The sequence below is a fragment of the Pithys albifrons genome, chromosome 1 (assembly GCF_047495875.1).
Source record: "Pithys albifrons albifrons isolate INPA30051 chromosome 1, PitAlb_v1, whole genome shotgun sequence".
In the NCBI taxonomy this organism is placed as follows: Eukaryota; Metazoa; Chordata; class Aves; order Passeriformes; family Thamnophilidae; genus Pithys; species Pithys albifrons.
Window position 1 is genome coordinate 33174400 of NC_092458.1, and position 21043 is coordinate 33195442.

General features: G+C 45.3%; 1 protein-coding gene across 2 annotated transcripts in view; it reads right to left on the bottom strand.

Annotated features, from left to right (window-relative positions):
* CLYBL (citramalyl-CoA lyase) overlaps positions 1–4862 on the bottom strand; it is a 170238-nt gene extending 165376 nt beyond the window's left edge. For both annotated transcript variants that reach the window (XM_071570389.1, XM_071570381.1), the window contains exon 1: positions 4790–4862. In XM_071570389.1, coding sequence (XP_071426490.1) covers positions 4790–4848 — 59 coding nt within the window. In that variant the 5' untranslated portion in view covers positions 4849–4862. The remainder of the gene's footprint in view (positions 1–4789) is intronic.
* Positions 4863–21043: the final 16181 nt, after the last annotated feature.

Genomic DNA, 21043 nt, shown 5'->3' on the forward strand with positions numbered 1-21043 from the left:
CTGCCAACCAGATCCCTTTTTGTGTGCTGAGAATACATCAACTCCTCTTAAGCAGAGCATTTTCAGTACCACTACTTACTACAAGATTTTTAAAAAGCTTTTCTGCTCACATTCCTTTATAACCCTATTCTGGTAAGCCACTAAAACTCTTTGCAAAAGAAGTGTAAACTTTCAACTGGATACATTTTTGCTGCTTCTGATAAACACCCAAGCAACTTTGCTGTGAAACTGCCCATGCTTTTCTGTTTGCAAGATGAGCAGCAAGTCTCCATTAGTACCAGAATAGGAGATTCTGCTTTCCCTATCCACAGGCTCCTCCAATGCTCATATACATCTTCAGTTCAAGGAAGAATTCAGAAAAAAACCAGTATTTTTAAAATAAATAAAAATTTAAGCAGCCATATGTAAGCAAACCGCAACACCTGGGAGAGAACAAAACCAATATAACAAGGTATAACAGCAAGGTAACATTTTCCAGGGGAGGACAGCCCAATCTATTTGCAAAAGGAACGAGAGGAGTAACTCATTTCCTATGCATATTGAACAAGAAAGACTTCTAAGCAAAATGTATTTGTAGCCAATTCTGTTCTGCTCACATATTTTACAAATACCAGCTTTCACCTGGGTAATGAGTTTCCAAAGGCAGGACCATGCAGGACTGTCCCAAACAGCGTAAGCTTTAAGCAGACTAGTTGGGGTGCCAGTGGTGATTAGCTGGACATGCTTAGCTTTGCACCCTGCTTCTCATTAGCATTAATTACCCATCATCATACCTCTGCCGCTGCCAGGATGAAAACTGGCTCAGGCAGTAGTTTCACAGTCCTTAATGCCGAGTATGGAGTTGCCAGAGTGCACAACAGGGAGCTTATGCTGGCCCTGTGTCTTTCTGCCAAGGGCAGAGGAGAGCAGAGACCTGGTTCAGAAGAAAGCTGGAGCAGCCTCCTTTGCTGTACGTCCTCCGAACGTAACTTGAACCTTCCAAAAATGTTTGAGTGAATTTGAAACACCAGAGCTAAGGCTCAGTTTTGTAACCTGCTTTGCCTGTCCTAGCAGTGGTGGCTGATGAAAAACCCCATCCTGCTCCCTCACACAGCCCAGCAGTAGTGGCTGCAAGGTAAACTGAGGCTCCATCAGGTCCATCCCCAGAGAGAGGATCAGAATGCCAGGGACTTGATTAGCAGTGTTCAGGGTGTCCCCTGCCTCCCCACTGTGAGCTACTATCAGGTGCTCACCTAACTAGCAACCTGACAAGTATTAGTTTAGGTGAACCAAAGTGACCTTGTAGAAAAGCAGATTCCGCAGACACCGTTCAACAATTCTGCCAGATAAAGTGATTTTACCACTAGAAAGTCACACTTTCAAATAATTTTCACCCTGAGGCCATAATCTCAAAAGACACACTTAAAAATGTGTAGAACATAAAATGAGTGATTTTTTTTTTTAATAGAGGTTCAGGAAAGAAACCCCTCACAGACACAGCACTTTATTGATATTCTTGGTCACAGCTCTACACAAGCCAAGCAGGATCAGCTACTGGTAAGGTCCATGATTCATGTCTTTCCATTGAAACGTTGCAACAAAGAATAAAACTATTTCACAACTAACAAAGGGGTACCCTTTAATTTACTAGACCAATTTCGGCTCCCATTGCATTAGCACCCTCCAGTGTCCGATCCATGAAAAACAACATCTTCACTTATTTGCCAAGCAGACACAAACTCGGAATGTGAAACACAAGAAGGAGAAGTGATGGATTCCCAGGAGAGAAGATGGCAATCGGTGATGAGAGAAGAAACTCCCAATGACAGAAATTTTAAATGACACAGGGGCAGTTCCAGAACAAGGTCTGACATGGGGTTGGTTATTACTCTTCTCAGGCTCCTTTGTTCCCAGCAGGCATGCTGGTGTCTGCACCTTTGGCACAACACGCTCTATGTGCCCACACTGTATATTCCATACTCTGCAGCATTCCACTGAGATGTGGACGCCGCTTTGGACTGATTTAGTAGAGGCATGTGGATATGGATCTGACAGGAATACGCCATGTAAATGGATACACACAAAGTACCCTCTCATACACGGGTGAAGCAGACGTGTTTGGCTTACTAAGGACAAGCAGGTGATCATGCAATGCCCTTCTCTTGCAGCATAATCACAAGCAAAGAGAGAATCCTTCACAAAGATCTGTCAGCAACGAGTTTTCACAGTCTATGTTTACTTAGTCTTGAAAAGCACATTTGAAGCTCTTGAAAACAACAGAAAGAACAGCTGCATTTGCTATTAAAAACCAGTTGGATGGAGGGGTTATTAACATTTTCCAGCGAGACAAAACTCTTTCACAGGCAGGGGGAGCACAATAGGCTCTGGAATATTGCAAATAAGAAAAACCAGCTCTGGGTACTGTTTGTTTCACCTTCCTGAAAATGACATAAATACATGGCCCACATTTTCAGGGAAGGATTTCCCAGCAACTTCACGGGAGCAGCAACATCCACATGAAGTGAAGATGTCAGTGGCTGAAAAGGCAGATGCACCACATCAGAGGTACTTGCTGTAATTAGAGTCCCAGCCCAACAGCATGGCAGTGAGCATTGTGGAACCCAGGCACCATGGTCTGCACACAGTGGTACCTGCCAATTCCTGCTAAAGATCAGGGAGCTGCTAATTAATCCAACCAAGATGTTCATCGACTGCTGACATTTGAAGTTGTCCCTGTATTTTCTCTCCCCACTGCACACGGCCACATGGTTTCTTAGCTCAAAGGTGAGCAAGGACTCCTCATGCCTCATCCTGCTCTGGTCTCTTGACTGCTTGAATGCCCAAAATTCTGTGGTCTCCACCTGCCCAGTGGCCTCATGGGCTGCACAGAAGCATTGATGACAAGGAACAGGCAAACCCCAACACAGGGAGGCCATAACTTCCTCTGGGAGTCAAGCAAGGGGATTGTGATATTTGGCAGACACATCACAACCCATGACAGCACCAGCCAAGGAAGCCCCTTCTGACTACAGCTGGAAGATTGCAGCCTCACCATGGGCATGCCATCAGCCTTCTCTCCCAGCTCTGAACAGATGCTATGCGCTTACAAACAGGATCATCCAATTGCCCTCACACTGTGTAGACTCCTCCCCACAGTATAAATATTCAAAACTCCTCACGAACAGAAATATCAAGACATAGCATTCATGATTCTGCACTAATATTGGGGGGAGAGGGGGGGGGCAAGGAAAAGAAAAAAAGGGATGTACATGCATGCATTCCCTTCAGATATTGGCTGTAAGTGTGTTAAAGAAGGCAGGCTGGAAAAATTACTCTGGGAACTATGCAGGACAGTGTTACCATGGGCAGGGATAGCTGACATGGATTTTCTGGGCTCTCCATATTGCCTCTAGCAGAACACAAACCATTCCAACTGTCCCTGAGATTTCCCAAGAACACCAGCATCAATATTGCATGTTCCCGGTAACATCTATGTCACAGTTATTACAGGCTGTGTAGGCTTTTGTCACTCAACTATAAAATATTTACAGTATCACGGTCTCAGCAGAGACTGCAGGAATTTAAAACTCCACTTGATTGCCTTCTTAATATCAGTACTAACAAACACGTGCTCTCCCTCTGTAAGTGCTGTTGGAAACCTCCCTTAAATCAGCACAGACCCAACAATTGCTCACTCTAGCAGAAGTCATTCTCTGCCTACAGGGAACACACAGGCAGAAAGCTGGACATCCAACCCACGCAGATCTCCAGGAGGAAGGTGTGGTGGAGCCTTCATCTTACACAGAATATGCCACTCAGAGCCCGATCCTGCAAAGTGACCAGCATGGGGATCCAGTATTTACAGTAGGGTTTTCCCAGCATCCTGCCCAAAGTCTGAGCCCTGACAGCTGTTCACCCACCTGTGGGAAAGCACCTGGTGATTTTGGTCCCTTGCCAAAGCGACATACATAACCCTCCCTCATCCAGCTGTTGCCATGGCTGGAGCACGGGGATTCAGCACCATAACTCTCCCTCACCCAGCTGGTGCCATGGCTGGAGCACAGGGACTCAGCATCCCTCCGGACTCACAGGAGTCTCTCAAAGCCCAGGATGAGGGATGCTGAGGGCGCTTCTGACAGCGCCGCTTCTGCCCATACCACGCCCCATGCTCAGCTCCACCTGGAGCGGGTTATGGATGGGGCTGGCAACACAGGATGCTCTTAGGGAAGGGGGAACACCAGTGGTGCAGATCCAACCCCATCTTGTCCCTCGCTTTCCCCTGTGGGAAATGGGGCACGGCAGCCAGCAGGGACACACTAGATTCCAAGGCTGGGTGCAGGAATGGGAAAGACTGAGGTCACTACTTCCCATGCAGGAGCTGCACCCAAGCGGCCAACCAGGCAAGGGGGATTTTGTGTAGCTGGATAAATCACGGTGTGGGTCGCGTTGGAAGGGACCTTAAACACCACCTCGTTCCAAGCGCCCTGCCATGGGCAGGCACGCTATTCACCAGACAAGGGAAGCCGCTTTCCGTCCCCGCGCTTCCCGTGTGCGAGCGCCAACTTCTCCGCGCCCACCCCCAGCCGCCGGGCAGCCGCCCCCGGGCACTCCCAGCCGCCGGGGAGCCGGCCCCGGGCACTCCCAGCCGCCGGGGAGCCGCCTCCGAGGAGCCGCCCCCGGCCCCGCTGCCCCCTGCCCGGGCTCTGCGGGCGGGCCGGGGCAGACCCCCGAGCGGCGGCTCCAGCCGGGAAAGGGCAGGGGGGCCCCGGGGGTCCGCCGGGCCCGCCCCGCGCGCTCCCGCGGCACTCACAGTCTCCGCCTCCCCGCGCGCGGCCCGGCCCGCCAGCACAGGCGCGCCCCCGCCGCCATCGCCCCCGCCGCCATCGCCGCCACCGCCCCCCGCGCCGCCATTGGCTGCGACCCCCCCCACGTGCCCGCCGTGACGTCATGGCGGGGGGAGGCCGGGGCCAGACGGCCTGAGGGGCGGGGAGTGCACGGGGAGTGCTCGTGGGCGGGGGAGGCACAGAAGGCAGAGGGGTCGCGAAAAAAAGCACAAGGTTTCGTTAGTAAATTACACTTTTGGCGTGGAAATCGGGGTGTTAGTCCCTGAGCTACGATCTTTTGTATGGCCAAAGTTCGCGAACGAAGATTTATTTGGGCAGGGCTCTCCCCACGTGGGTGTGCCCTTCCAGCGTGTGCAGTGGATTTTGTAGGTGAGGCACAGCATGCGCAGAGCTGGCCCCACCGTTTAAATCCTAAGGTCCATCTGCCACGGCCGAGCGAGCTTGGACAGTGACAGGGAAGTCCTCGGGACTGTCACAGCACCCGGTACTAACCGGGGCTCACCCTGCTGAGCATCCGAGATGTGACGGGATGGGATGGCAGGGGACGGTCCCCACCATTCCCTGTGGTCCCCACTGAGACTCGAACTCATGACCTTGGGATTCAGAGTCCGGAGTGCTCTCCTTTACACCACGGGACCGCCCTGAGCTACGATCTAGGCAGTGGGCTTTGGATAAAGGGGTAGGGTGAAAGGGAAGAAAGAGATGAGTTAGAGGGAGAGGAAGGAATGGAATCCCCAGTCCAGGTTCCAGCGATGGGATGTCTGGGGTCCTGGGGCACACCCTGCACTTGGTAGGGGTACGTCCTTCCTCACTGCGTGTTGCTACCAATAATCCTTGCTTGTTATTACCTACAATCCTTTGTTGCCTCCACAGCCATCCACCACCTGGTGTTAGGGATGGACACACAGCCCCTTCCTCACCTTCTGTGATCCGTCAGGGGCAGAACTGTGAGGGCACAACAGAGCTGACACCTGTGGCTGTGGCTGTGTCCGTGGTGGGGCTGTCAGAGCCAGCCCGTAGCGGGGGGTGATGCTGGGTGACCCATAGTCACCATTGTGGCTGAGCCCTGTGGCTGCAGCAGAGGCGCTTGGCACAGATGCCCCAGCTTCAGGGGCCAGTTCTGGCTGGGATGCTCCAGCTCCACACCCCTCCATGTGGGAATTTCTGCCATTAGTGGAAGTAGTTTGTTCTTGTAGAGGATAAAGAGCTGAGACCCAGAGATAACATGAAGTAGCAGAGGAGGGGGCAGGAAGGAAATGAACTTGAGAAGAGGAGGGTCCTGAAAATGAAACAGGGATTCTGATTCCATTTTCCATCTGTCCAAAACTGGACTGAGAGTATAATTTTCCTTGCTGTGCTTGAATGTGCTGGAGGCCACAAAGCATAGTCCCAGCAAGCTCCTCCAATACTGTGGATATTTCAGCCAGGTTTCCTAAGGACAGGAGCTTGGATCATGCCACCTCTCTGTCCCATCATCTCCCATCCCTACCCTCCCACTACTGTTGAACACGTTGCTCATTTTGGACCAAGTCTGACCATGTAAGAGACATCCCCAAGACACTTGGATTCTACAGCTTTTATAAAACAAAAGAAGGATAATGAAACAACACTCCAAACTAGTGCCCCCACTCCTTGGAAAACCCAAGTTCACATGCATGTGAGTCAAGCTCAGATCTTCATGGGAGAGCTTTTCTATTTCCCAGGGTCATTGAGTTTTGCTGTATAACTTTGTTCTTTCCCCGACACATGATTTGCTTTTCTTTCTCAGAAGGCTGTGTGCGAATTTTCCAGTCTGGCTTAGCATCACTTTACTGGGGAAGTGGTGTCAGCAAAGTGTGAGTTTCCCCTCCTAGCAAAAATAAAACATGCTGTTTTGAAGAGCTGTGTTGAACCATGAACGTGACCTGCGCTCAGCTTCCCTTCCCTCTGTAATCTTGCGTGCAAGTCATGGGTGATACCACTCGAATCTGACATACCATGATAACAAAAACATTTCTTGTTATCGCCAGCAGCATGACAGTGTTAACCCTTCTCAGCATATTTCTAGTGAACTTTGTGTGGCAGGGACTATTCCTTCACCTTCCTGTCACTAATGCCTCCTTCCCTTCACCCTCTCCTCCCACAGTCTTACCTCCTTGGGGAACTTCTTTATGAGGGATGATATGGCATGAAGTGGTGGAAGAAAGCCTTGTTTCCTGGCCCTTTCTTACTTCTGTAGGAACAGGGAATTTCCTTTCTGGCATCTCTCTTGTCTTTTCCCTTTCCCAGCTCCAAGACTCCCAGGTGTACAAAATGCTCTCCTTCCCCACTTTGCTGATAAGGATGGCCTGCAGTGGGGAAAAAAGAGATCATAGAATCATAGAATCGATTGGGTTGGAAAAGACCTCCGAGATCATCAAGTCCAACCCTTGGTCCAATTCCAGTCCATTTACCAGATCACAGCACTCAGTGCCACGTCCAATCTCAGTTTAAAAACCTCCAGGGATGGTGAATCCACCACCTCTCTGGGCAGCCCATTCCAATGCCTGATTACTCTCTCTGCAAAGAATTGTTTTCTGATCTCCAACTTAAATTTCCCCTGGTAGAGCTTAAGGCTGTGCCCCCTTGTCCTATTGCTGAGTGCCTGGGAGAAGAGACCAGCCCTCACCTGGCTAGAACTTCCCTTCAGGTAGTTCTAGACAATGATGAGGTCACCTCTGAGCCTCCTCTTCTCCAGACTAAACAGCCCCAGCTCCCTCAGCCTCTCCCCATAGGGCTTGTGCTCCAGTCCTTTCACCAGCCTTGTTGCTCTTCTCTGGACCTGCTCCAGCACCTCAATATCTTTCCTGAACTGAGGGGCCCCAGAACTGAACACAGTACTCAAGGTGTGGCCTCACCAACGCAGAGTACAGGGGAAGGATCACTGCCCTGGTCCTGCTGGCCACGCTGTTTTTGGTACAGGACAGATGTGTGGCACCTGGCTGTTGTCTCTTTATGGCTCTCCATGCCAGCCTGGAGAGGAGGGCTATAGCCAGACAGGGGCAGAGGCCCCAAAATATGAAACATAGAATCATGGAATATCCTTAGTTGGAAGGGACCAAAAGGATCATCAAAGTCCAACTCCTGTCCCTGCTCAGGACAGCCCCAAGAGTCACACCATGTGCCTGAGGATATTGTCCAAATGCTTCTTGAACTCTGTCAGGCTTGGTGCTGTGACCACTTCCCCGGTGAGCCTCTTCCAGTGCCCAACCACACTCTCTGGTGAAGAACCTTTTCCTAATATCCAACCTAAACCTCCCCTGACAGCTTCAGGCCGTTCTCTCAGGTCCTGTCACTGCTCACCAGAGAGAAGAATCTCCCTTGCAGGAACAGTATTTACTGGTACAACATCAGATAGAGGCAGGACACTGTGCTGACATGAGCAGCTTTCAGGTTTTGTCAGAAGTCCAAACACTTTTTTCAGCAGTAGTAACTGAGTGTAGGTTTTGCACCAACCAGTGCTGGAAAACCTAGAGTAGCCTGGTCCATTCATTTCCAAATGACCTACACCCCTTTGACTTGAAAATGATCATAGGAGCACAGGGTCACTAATTAAATCTCATTACCATCTTTTCCCTTCTATATTCTGGGAAAAATACTATTTATCTGTCTTGCCCTTTTCAAATTGGAAACCTTTTAAAAGACGCTGTGTTTTCAGTTAATTGGATCAAGCCAATGTAACATTTTCCAGGATGCTCAGGAAGGTATTTATGATCCTGACTCCCACTGACATCCTCAAGAGTCAGGCACGATGTGCTTGTGAGGATGTGAGTTTTATGGCAGCAGTATGGTTGGAGCAAAGAGCCCTGGATATGAGCATGAAGAATGAGTGCAGAAAAGGGTCACTGAGCTCATCTGGGCCTGGTCAGCAGTGTTGTGGTACTTCTGTGGGGGCTACTGGGTTTTATGTCTCCTTGCAAAAACTCACCTGCACAAGTGTTTCAGCTGAATGTGAGATTAACTACACACAGAAATTATTCAGAGAGAGCGATCCTGTAACTTCTAAGATAGAAAACAAATTATGAAGATTGAATTACTCACAGACTGTGCTGTTGAAAATAATTTAGCAACTATAATGGATTAGGGAAAACAGCCTAAAAAAAAGATAACTGCCTACCAGTTTTCCTTCTCTTATTTCAACAAAGAATCCCACCAGCCACAGTGCTGCAACATACATTTTGTGTACACTGGTTTTTTCAATTGTTGTATTTCAAACACCTTTTTTGTAATGTTAGTGGTGTGTCTTCTGAAATGTTGAAAGCATAAGGTTGCTACAAAAGAGTATACCAATTATTTTGGAAGAATAGGTGATGGTTATTGTTCTACAGTCATTTTCTAATTCTTTAATGATCTGTTAATGGTATGATTAGAGACTAAAGCGAGTATTTTTGAACAAGAAAGGGAAAAAGAAGCAGTGTAGAACAGTACTGTAGAACTATTAATATGCCATGCTAATAAAAATAAATAGTTTTTATTGGAATCTAAGTAGAAAAAAGACCTGTGCTGCTGCCTGAAGCTATTGCATGTCAGTGTCCTCTTGACACTCATTTATTTTGATTTTCAAGAGAGAAAAGAGCATCGTAACAGCCAAGGCGTGTTGCACGTTCCTCCTGGTGTTGTAAACACAAAGGGATGTCCTCCTCATCTCATTGTGCAAGAATGGGAAATAAATAACTGTCGGCACCAATCTTGCTGCGATGTCTGTGCCTCCATCTGATGCCGAAAGGGTTTTTTTTAATTTTTCAATTTTCATATTTTGTAGATTTTAAGAACACAGTAGATGTAATGCTGTAGATTTTAGTGAATTAATATTTAGCAGCTTGTAGCATAAAGTCCTTCTATCTCTACCCCTGCTCCAGAACAGGCAGCTAAGATCTGCCAGCTATTTAGTCTCTTCCTCAAGGTACCTGATTAAAGCATATCAAAAGAGAACATAAACATGGAGCAGTGTGACCCGAAGTCCTCGAGAGCATCCAAGAGACCTTTGTGTGCTGAAGAAGAGGAGGTGGATGAAGACAGAGGGTCCCAACGACCCCAGCCCCAATTCAACAGGGGTGGGAACTGGGAGGGGACAGAAGTGGAACTGGACATGTGGACAGTAGTGATTGGATAGGTTATATTATAAAAGCTATAGAACTTAGAGCTTGCTTGCGCACACGTCGATGTATTCCTGGATGAGCGGGGTTGCTCATTAAAGTACCTGCCCATTATCTTATCTCCTACAAAACTTGGCTCGGAGTCTTTTTTACAGACTTTTACGGCAACAATCCGACAGCCACTCATTTTTGCTGGCCAGCAGTGTTAAAGTGCTTCTGTTGTGAACATGCCACCTTGGGCCTGAACTCCTACCTGCCCAAATGTTTGCTGCCTGCCGGCTCGGAGGCCACTCATCTCCCAGTGGGAGTTTTCTCCCGCAGTGCCTCCTATGCCATCAGGCAGCTCACAGCACTCCCTCAAGTTACACGTCTATTCCTGTGGGAGAAGGAGAGCCAAAGGAAGAACCTGCTTTCCAACAACAAAAAAATCTTAAAAACCTGCTGCAAAACTGTATTTGTATAAGACTAGAAATAAGCCAGCAAACACTGTATAGCTTTCATAGGTGAAAAATCGGCCAGTCTCTATTCACTGCACTGTTATGTTTAACAAAATAGCAGTGTGTATTGTATCTCAGCTGTGCAGTGTTTTAATCCACCATAAATCCATGTAGGGAACTTCATCTGGAGCCTATGCATTTAGTGTAATGAAAAGTGGATTTTGGTGAAAATGGATTGAATAGCCCTGGTACATCATGACAGGATGTTTTTGCCAAGAAAAGCTTTCTCTGCAGTATTGAAGTGCCCAAAGCACCTCAGCTTCCCTTTCGCAACCACCTCAAAAGCACCACTCGGGCAGCTGCTTCCTCCTCTCGGTGAGGGCAGAGGGCCTCTGCTGCCAACATCCTATTGAACCAGGGGAAATCCACAGCCTGATGCTCTCAGATCCTCCCCAGATCACAGAAAACTCCTCAGGAAAGATAAATATCCCTTGCCTCTCCCAAACTCCTCATCAGGGACGTTCTCTAGAGGTTGCTTGTGCAAGTGTGGTTCTCCACCTTTGAAATCAAACTCTTCCCTCCCCCAGTAAGCTGGGGTGCTGGTAAGCATCATCAACAGATGGAAAAAGAAAGTCAAAAAAGGGAGGAATATCTGTGAAAAAAGAAGGGCCAGTAGCTGAGGTGAAGCTGCAGGGAGTAGAAATGATGAGAACAGGCCCAGCCATAATCTGAAGAAAATGCTTGGTGACTGATACAAAGAATTCCTGTTTCCTAACATCAGGAGGACATTACAGTGTGGGGTTTTGCAATAGACTTCAGATGCTGTTATGTACTATGCAACTTTGTGAGGGGATTATTGAAAAGTGGCTCTATGGAATCGCTGGAATTCAGAAAAGTCAAAATATTTTCATGCTGGGAAGCAGCCCACACCCCATGTGTGCTAAACACTGGCTGGGAGAGATTAAAAGGGGGGTGGAGGGTGGGGAAAGAGGAGAAACAATGAGAAAACAGGATTTTTAAGAGACTTTGGAGAGATGTGCTTCACAATCCTTCAGGTTGGAACAGGTGATCTATTACAAAAAAAGTGATGTAGGTTTTGATTTGATTTCTTCTTCATTCTTCACATATCCCCACTTTTCATTTGGTGCTATACACTGAGTAGATGCTTCCACTGGACTGGAGTGGAGCTGTTTTCCTGTTAGCCGGTCATGTCGTGATGATTGATGCATGGGGGTGGTTCAGGGTGCTCTCCTATGCATGGGTTACCTTGGGCTTACTAACACAGTGCCCACTCTGCCGCTGGGGAGGAGCCCCAGCACTTTACCCCAGAGTAAGGACTGTGAGGGGTGCTGATGCCTCTCCCAGAGGAGGTGGTGCTGGATATGGGCACTGGCTCCAGCCTGCCTCGGCTCATCCCGCTCAACACCTTCCTTACTTAAGGTGAAAAGGGCAGCTCAGAGCAACAAGAAGTCCTACTCCTGCAGGAGTGTGTCCTTTCTCTGACTGCAGGGACAAAAATAACCTTAAACACTCAGTGAGACTGCCAGGTGAAGGTGGGTGGTGGGGACACTTCCCTTCCCTACCTTACATGGTGCTGGGGAAACTCTGCTGCCAGCACAAGCCATGTTACTTAACACCATGTGAGTGATACTGCAGTTCAAAAGCAGGAGTATAACAGACGTGGGGCTACTGGGAGCAAATTTATTTTAAAATAGAGTGAAGTCCATCATGATAGATATCCTACATGAAATACTGGCAAGCTGTGAGAGGAAAATGAGGATGCTAGGAGAAAATTGTGATACATGTGTAGAGGAGGAGGGGGCCAAGAAAGAACACTGTCCTTCTTAACACTGTTATTTTGATAGATTTCAAAGCTCAAAACATTCTGTATATCTTATAGCTGATTATAAGTAAATGCTTGTTGGTAATTATAGAATCTCAGCTTTCATTCCAAAGTCCTCTCCGCCCATAGATTTGATAATGTTTTCACCTTTCCGGAGATTCATTAAATTCTCTTTCCTGCAAGATGCTTTGAAAGCCAGGAGATAATCTGCAGACTTGTTGACACCCTAATGCTATGATGGCTTGTGTGCCATTAAAATGGATCACAGAAATATTCATCTATAGAACCTGAACTCAATACATTGTGTTAGTGTGCAGTATAGATCTCTTAATCCATAGAATATTATTAAAATAGTGGATTAGGGAGTTGTTTGGGATCAGAGCATGCTGTATGTGTTAACAAAACAGTTTAGCTGAGATTAGTATTTATTATTCAATGCAAAATTTGATTGAAGGATTCATAGATGCTTATAATATCACAGTTTGTATTTGATCAATAAATTACTGCCTTTTTGCCATATGAGTTCTTGTTAAGACCTGAGAATTCTCACTTTGCGTGACAAAAGTAAAAACTGAATAACTGGCATAAATCTGTTACTAAATAAAATATTTTAGCTTCATACTAAAATAAATTATGGTATTTCAATTGTTTAAAGTGCATTGTATAAGAATGTGCATGGAAAGGACATTCAGACTTCTGAAATAATAACTTGACAATTTTTTTATCATCTTTTAAAAAGGGTTTACTAGGTCTTATACACATCACTGTCTATTGAATCTAAACTAAACTGGAAACCAGAAGTATCTTTTTCATACAGTATTCTTTTGTCAACAGTCTTTCTGAATTTGTCAGAAGGGGAATTTTAATTCAACCATGTGGTGAAGTTGAACTGAGTAAGACAGTGGCCGTTTTACAGACTTATGTTTAATGCAACAGAAGGTTGTCAACAAGCCTTTTTGGTGACATCTCCATGTGAGCATGGCAAGCAGATTGAGGATTACCAGGCTGTTGGACAGGTCAGCTGGCATCTTAAAAATCTCTTCTGTAAAGGACCAAATCTGCAGCCAGAAGCTGCTTACTGGCTGAAGGGGGAGGGAAATGGGTTTGCTTAAAAGGCAGACACCCTTGGGTTTGTTTCTGTGCCTTCCACGGATCACTGTCTTTAAACTCGCTCTGTGTAGCAGAGCACTGAACTCTGGTTGACACTTGTTTTCAGCAAACTAGTAGGCAAAGTAAAATTTCAGTAGTGAAGTGCCAACATGAAAAGAAAAAAATTTTGTATAGAAATCATATGATATTTATAACAAGGTAAGTAGAACAGAGCCATTTTTTCCCCCCAAGGTCAAATGTGTTTATACTATATTACAGTTATACTACAAGTTCAAAAAAGTTGGTTCTAATGCCAGTTTTAGCTGTGGTTCTGGTTGGTTTTTTTTAATCTTGTTGCTAGTCCAGGTCTGTATTGTACTTTAGAGAAGAGTCTGGGTATTTCTGAATTTCAAGAAAATTAAACTCTTGTAAGTGTGCCTGTGCTGGAGATTTCCACAGACTATCCATCAGCTGATCCTGTCTGTCAGTTTTCAGGTCCACTTCCTACATCTGCACAGCCGCTGGGCATGCGATGCTGTGGTTTGTTAGAAGCTTATGAAACCTCATGCAGAAGGGCACAGCCAAAGGAGTCAGCGCAAGACATCCACAAAGGTATTGCTTTGGGAGCAAGCGTGACTTGCAAGTAGGGAAGACTATTGTACTCGTAGGTCATGATGCTCGTGCACAGGGTAGTGCAGCAGGGACCGGGAAATCTTCATGTTCTGAAAAGTGTCACATGAATCAACCTGAAAGAAAAGAAGGACCTTTGGCAGCCTTACCGTGCAACTCCAAAAGAGCAGTTGTGGCCAAAGGACTGGGGAATCAGTTCTGGGAAACTGAAGAGGAAAATATGTAGAGAAAAGGTGTTGAGCTTGATTTACCTGCACAGCTCTCCATGAGGCAACATTTAAGGAATGTTCCATGTTCATCTAATGCTAAACTAAAGGTTTGTACAACTTAACCTTTACTTCTCCCTAGTTCAGAAGTCTTTTATACCTTAGCCCTGTGGTACTAGCAATTTGGATTTGCTAGCTTCAGAAGTTACGCTCCACTATAATGGTAAGTGAAGGAAACATTTTAAAAAGTCATAGAGAAATTAAATCTATCCAGCCTACCTACCACTTTGACTGACTTTACATGATTTTTAAACATTTCTGAAGTCTGTGTATAAAAGGCTGCACTTAGTACATTATCCTTTAATGCCAAAAGGTAAAAGAGTAGGAAGAAGAAAATCTGAAAATAGAGTTTACACTGATTGCCAGTAAGATTTTCACAACCAGTAAATTTGCTGAGATCAAGAAGGTAAGAACATGTATTCTGAATACAGTGCATATTCCAAATACATTATTATGTTTATAGAGTCTGAAACACCATTTTGTTGCCACTGCTTTTTGCCATATCAGAAGGTGGAGTATCTCAAAACAAAATAGTTTTCCAAAGACCATTTGTCTTGGTTTGAGGGGAAAAAACCCAAAATGTTTACCCACAAGCGGGGGAGGGGGCCTTCTCCACAATAATCACGCCACTCTTTATCAAATATAACAAAAAGGAATTTAATACAAGAAGGATAACTGTTCTTAACTGCTATATATAAACAAACCGCTTCCCCAACACCACAAGAGAAAGAAAAAAAACAACAACAAAACCCAGCAGGTTTTCCTCCGGGAGGAAAGTTATACTTAAGCAGTGTCAATGTCACAGCCCGGCTGGCTGCAGAGTGAGTTTCCTGTCCCCCTCCAGCGAGACAGACGAGTGGTTAGCTCTCAGAGGAACTCTGTGTCTCTTGTCCCAAATGGAGAAAGAAAGCTGAAAGTGGGGAACCACCACGTGTCCTGCAAAAGCAGCTGCAAACCTCTCTCTCCCGGGTCACTGCCCCAGCCGGGGTGGGCAGGCCATGACGGTGCAGGCAGTGGTGAGACTGGAACAGAGGCCTGGATCCCAGATGCAGGAACCAGGAGAAACAGCCGCGGCGAGGAGAAAAAGAGCGTCTCAGCCAGAAGCCCTAGCAGTAGCCAGCAGAGCAGCTTCCCTCCTCGGCAGCCACCACTCCCGCGTTCCACCGAGCTAAGAAAGGAAAGATGTCCACAAAAACAAAAGAGACAAACCTGCCCCCACCCAAGTGATCAACAGTTAACTACTTTTTGTTAACTGCTGGCATGGGCAGTTAGTGGCAGGGGAGAGAATTTTCATAATAATCCCAAACTACAACACCATTAAACATCCAAAGGATAGTGTCTCACATCATTTCAATGAGATCATTTTCTTATTTTATAAAGAGAACAAAAGGATTGGGCAAGTGTGATAAGGTTTCATCCATGTGTGAAACATCAAGTGAAATTATTTTGCATTCCTCAAATAAGGTGGGTACCAGTGCATCCCAGCAAAAACCACAGACTCTTCATCAGATGAATAGTGGGACATAATTATGTTATACCCCTGTCCTTAAGCACAGACCATAACTGCTGGCAGCAGAACCCTGTCAGGATGCTCAGGTGGGCTCTGGCCACTGGGAAAACCTGGAATCCCTTGCAAATTCACAGAAGCACCTTGCCTGCCATGTTCTGTCTTGGCTAGGAGTTTAAAGACTAAATTTTCCTTTTCCCTTTGAATGAATTAGAATAGTGGGGTTTTGTTTCACTTTGTTTTGTAAAATCCCTCACTGATTCATGCCAGTGCTCAGTGCCACATGCCACAGCAGAATCAAGCTGGGAGCTATCTGAAGCTTTCCATGTGGACAAGGCAGATGTAAATTTAGTGCTGGTTCCACATCCTGAACTGAAGCATTTTCTGTCTTTGTCATTCATGTTTATCATGCCCAGCAGGAACACAGAGCCCCTGCATCGCAGTAGCCCCATCACAGTGACTGATGTTACCGGAGTATCAGACCCAGTTAGTACTTGGATGAGAGACCTCCTGGGAATGCCGGAGGCTGTAGGTTCTAGTCCTGAGGACTTCACTGTCACCATCCAAGCTTGCTCAGCTGCGGCAGATGAACCTTAGGAGTCAAGGGATGGGGCCAGTTCTGTGCACGCTGTGCGTCACCTAAAAAATCCACTGCACAGGCTGGAAGGGCACACCCACGTGGGGAGAGCCCTTCCCAAATCTTCGTTCGAAAAGTCTGGCCACAAATGAGTGAACACTGGAAATGTACTTTTCATTTAACCTCTAGTTAAATGGACTCCAGTTTTGTGACTGATGTGGTGTGAAAAGTAGTTGTTGCAATGATTTTAGTGACACATCAGTATTTTCTGTCATCAAGTTGACCAGAATCATCCACTGTTTCACAGGGTTTGCCATATGGCTATTACAAGGCAGGAAATTCCTCTCTAACAACTTGGGCTACTTTTAGATCAGCCAAGGGCAGAAAAACTTTCCACCTTAGAGCCCAGACATGGAGACCAACCTACAGCTGCAAGCAGACACAAAAATGTGCCACTTCCCCTCTCTCACATCTTTGCAGGAACAGTTGTGCTTTATCTAAAAATATATAGAGACTCTCTTTTGGGTAATTTGCATCAGCTATGGTCATAAATGACCTGCAGGATCTCCCAAACTGCCTGGTGGGTGACTTGAGAGAAAGGATCATATGATTACTCCCTAAGGTGTTTAGTTGAAATCAGCTGGTTTAAATAGGCCATCTTGGCTAACAAAGCATATTTCAAACGAGATGAGCTCATGATGGTCACATGAACATTTCATCCTGCAGATCTAACAAGAATATACTCTGGCCTCACAGGACACAGCCACAACTGGAAGAGGACCCTGAATTCAGACAACAGTGATGAAGTATTTGGTTTACCAATTTAACAAATGGTTAAATGGAGAATATTTACCAATATACCTATTAGACTAAAAAACGGGGTTGGCAAACCTGTATCTCTCCCTCTGCTAATAATCCAAGTGACTATAAAGGAAACTTGGCTAACAAAGTACACCACACTCAGAGAATAAGCCCACAGGCCAGTTATGGTTGATAAAAATGCTTTTGACAAGGAAGTGTAATTCATTGTTTAGAAGCACTGAAATGTATTTTATAACTGTTATTCTCTGGCACTCACCCCAGAGGAGTAGCTGTGCTGCTTATCCAGCTGAAGGTGTAAAGAATCCACTGTAGATACAAGGGGTTGAACATAAGAAGTAAAAATATTTGCCAAATTTTAAATATGTTTATATCACGTAGGAATTCCCTACATATATGTCAGAATAGCCTGGTATTTCCCATTTATGTTTTTAGTTTCACTTTCCAAATTTCAATCCATTCAAATAACTCCATCTTAGACCTTGTTTTTTCCTTCAAAAACCCACTGCCATATGGAGGAAACATTAAAATTATTGGATCCAAAGTAAAAACAAAAGCAGCTTAGTGTTAGTGCAAGAGGCTTACATCAAGACAATTAAACCTAAGTTAAACCGAAAGTAAAAATGACAAATAATTTTGGCCAGTAGATGTAGACCATACACCACACAGAAAGCTGTTTGTCATCCCTGGTGGAAGCACACAGTCTTCAAAGAAAGATCATCCTCTTCAGATACTCTGAAATAAACTTCTAAATCTGTGTCCCAAGCAGACAAGAAAAGCCTCTCTCAAGAGTAATTTTGAGAAGAGGCTGCTTTCCAGAGTTTCACCAGGGGATCATTCACTGCCACGCAACCAAGTGATTGACTACCATTTTGTGAAGAAGATCACATGATGTTTTCAGTACTGATGGGGCCCAGGATAATCCTTCTGCAGCCCAGCTCTCCTCTTCTGTTTGTTATTTTAATGCTGTGGTTTATACTTAATGCTGTTGTGAGTGACAGCTACTATGACAGCCGCCTGTGTATCTCCCAGATAACAATGGCTGGCCTGACTAATCATCGTGGCACTGAGATATTGAGGAGTAGCCTTTACTTATTCAGTTTTTAACAGAATAGTTGAAAAATGAGACTGCTATGCTTGGTGACCATAGTATGAGTTCAATCTCTTCCATGTGTAAAAATCATGTCAGTATTCATCTACAGGAATAAACCTGGCCCCTCAAACCCACTAAATTTTAGAAATCTAATTTGTAATGTTACCGATTCTCTGATACAAACCTGTGACTCTTTACTAGACTTAAGTGCTGCTTCCCAAAGACCTCCATGTGTTAACGACTGAGAGTGACCTGCAGATTCTAAACCGAAATTTCAACCGGAGTTTCTGTGACAATGAAGAACAGAGAAATGGGGAAGAACTGCAACAACAAAAACCCAACCAAACCACTCACCCGCCAGGACATGTGGTGAGATGATGGAACAAATGGCCCAAAGTTAGCAAGTAATAATTACTGCTCTCTGTTAGCCCTGTTGAATGTCTTTTGTTTCCACTGTGGTTATTGTCACTGCTAGCAAGACATGGAGGCATAAGATATATCTTCCTATGCCTCCACTCATCAACATGGGGCTACTATATTGAAGCTGTGTTAAAAAATAAAAGAAAGAAAACATGTCTGCATCCACACAAATAAATGCAAAGGGCTGGAACATGTCCCTGCCAAACTGGGCCCTCTGACTGGGAAATCCAGCTTCTCTGGGTGATGGAAGAGAGGAGGCCCAAAGAGAGTCTGGAACATATCAGATCACAGCCTCCCAGAAGAGCAGAGCTTGGTGGGGCTGAGGGCATGATCTCAGGATTTTTACTGTTCTCAAGGATCTTTAACTGAAGGAGGCATGAGAGCTGTGTACCAGTGTGCCTGTGAACTGGACAGAGGCCATGCTTAAGCTGGGTTATGACAGCACTTTTCCTTTTCTTCATGTACTCTGTCCTTTTAACAAGAACAAACTTCTTCAATATTAACTTCTGCATCATGAATTTCTGCAAATGCCCAGTTCCTTGATATTCCAAACAAATTTACCAAAACCCATAAAAAAATTCAAGAAATGCTTTGTACCAGCAACATCATTTTGATACAATTTATACTTTATACCACCTTAAATTTTCAAATTACCCCAGTTTCTATTCCCTTTTATTCCAGACAGCTCAGATTTTCTTTTGAAGCTTAACTGCAGTAAATAGAGCTCTTCACTCTTGTAAACCTTCTAAGAACATATTTATTTGTTCTTCCATGACCTTCTTTTGGTGCAACTAGCCTTGACTTGGATTTATGCTATATACCATATATGAACTAGCAGTATTGTAGCTTTATCTGTATTTGCTCCAGGCTGTGAGATTCAAAGTTGAGAAAAAGTGCAAGAGCGAGTATTTGTCTTTGCTGTCATCTATTTGCAGCCCTAGAACTCTAACACTTTTCATGCAATTTCTGTTTCCTATTTATCCCCTTTTTCTCTGGCAGTGTTTTCACTGAGGACTCCAAGGCTACAATTTTCCCTTCCCAGTTCTGCACAGAGATGGCCCATCAGACTGTAGGGGCTTCTGCTGGGTATTTGCTTATTTGGACATTGTGCACTTACAGCAATCAGAAGTTTATTCCTGCATCCAATTATATGGCAAATGGCTTGCTCAGGTTATTTTACCAGCCTTCTTCAGAAGTGTCAGGGATGAGTGAAACAGGAGACAGTGTCCTGTCTAAAAAAACACTGAGACTGCAAGTTCTGTCTCATTCTGTGCAGCAATGATCTTCACAAACCTGTTGGTAAAGCTGTTTTGAAAGACAGAAAAGACAGACACACTAACCCTAAAATAATCCACTGGTCAAGAAAATCTGTGGGGATTTACAGTCACATCTTAATCTGCCTAAATTTGTCTGCTTGTCTCGGTCTATTCAGAAATTCAGGTCTGCATTTAACATGTCTCTTTCAGCAAAAATCCCCACTTGAAACTGGTAAGAGACTGACAGAAAAGACTTGGGTTTAATAAAACATCATTTTCCTGGTACATTAGTCAATTCATTTGGGCTCTGCCCCCCTGGGTCTGGATATTGTCCTTCTTGAAGAGAAGGAAACCTCTTTTTTCCTCTCTGTAATTTTTGTCTAGTGTTACCAGCTTTCTGGGATAAACAGCAAATTTAAGACCACCCGCTGCTTCCCCTTTGCCTTGCACCTGCCTCGCGGCTGCACTGATCTGACATAATGCAGCAGCAGAACACACATGCAACTCTGTTACTTAGCTCTGTTACTGCCACTGCAGCCAGCAGACGCCAGAAGGGCAACAGAACAAAACATTCATTTCTTCCCAGTTGTCTCACTAGCCTTGCTGCAGTGGGCATAGCAGAGATGTTTCCAGTGAAAAAGCAGAGAGAACTGCTTGTGAGAACTTGCAGAAAAAGGTAGGAAATGGATCTGACTTTTCTGAGTGCTCCATTTTGTAGCTCTTAAGCAGGGCTGGAGAAGAAATGTCACAACCGTACACTGCTTCTTGTATCCTTGGGCTGCAAAGGGAGAGAATGGGCCGCCTCAGTAATATCCCAGGGCAACTGATACCTAGTGCGTGCAATAGGCAGGAGCAGAACACGGCCCACCTGTCTTTATTGACCTCCAGAGAATAAGCAGCTCACTCATCTTCTCCAACACCGAGGGCAAGCAGAGGCCAGACTGTATGTGTGTGTGCCTGCCCTGCTAGGACATCACTTTTCTTCTCACAGGCACATTTTATTTCTTCACATAGTTGCAGCTGAATCAGTTTAATGATTTCATGTACCTCAACAAAATGCATAATTGTGTACAAATCCAAAGATAGTAATGGAAAGTTGGGGAAAATATCAGGAAGAGTATCTTCTCTAGCTTAATCATTTCCCCAAAATAGAGATGAAATTTTAAAAT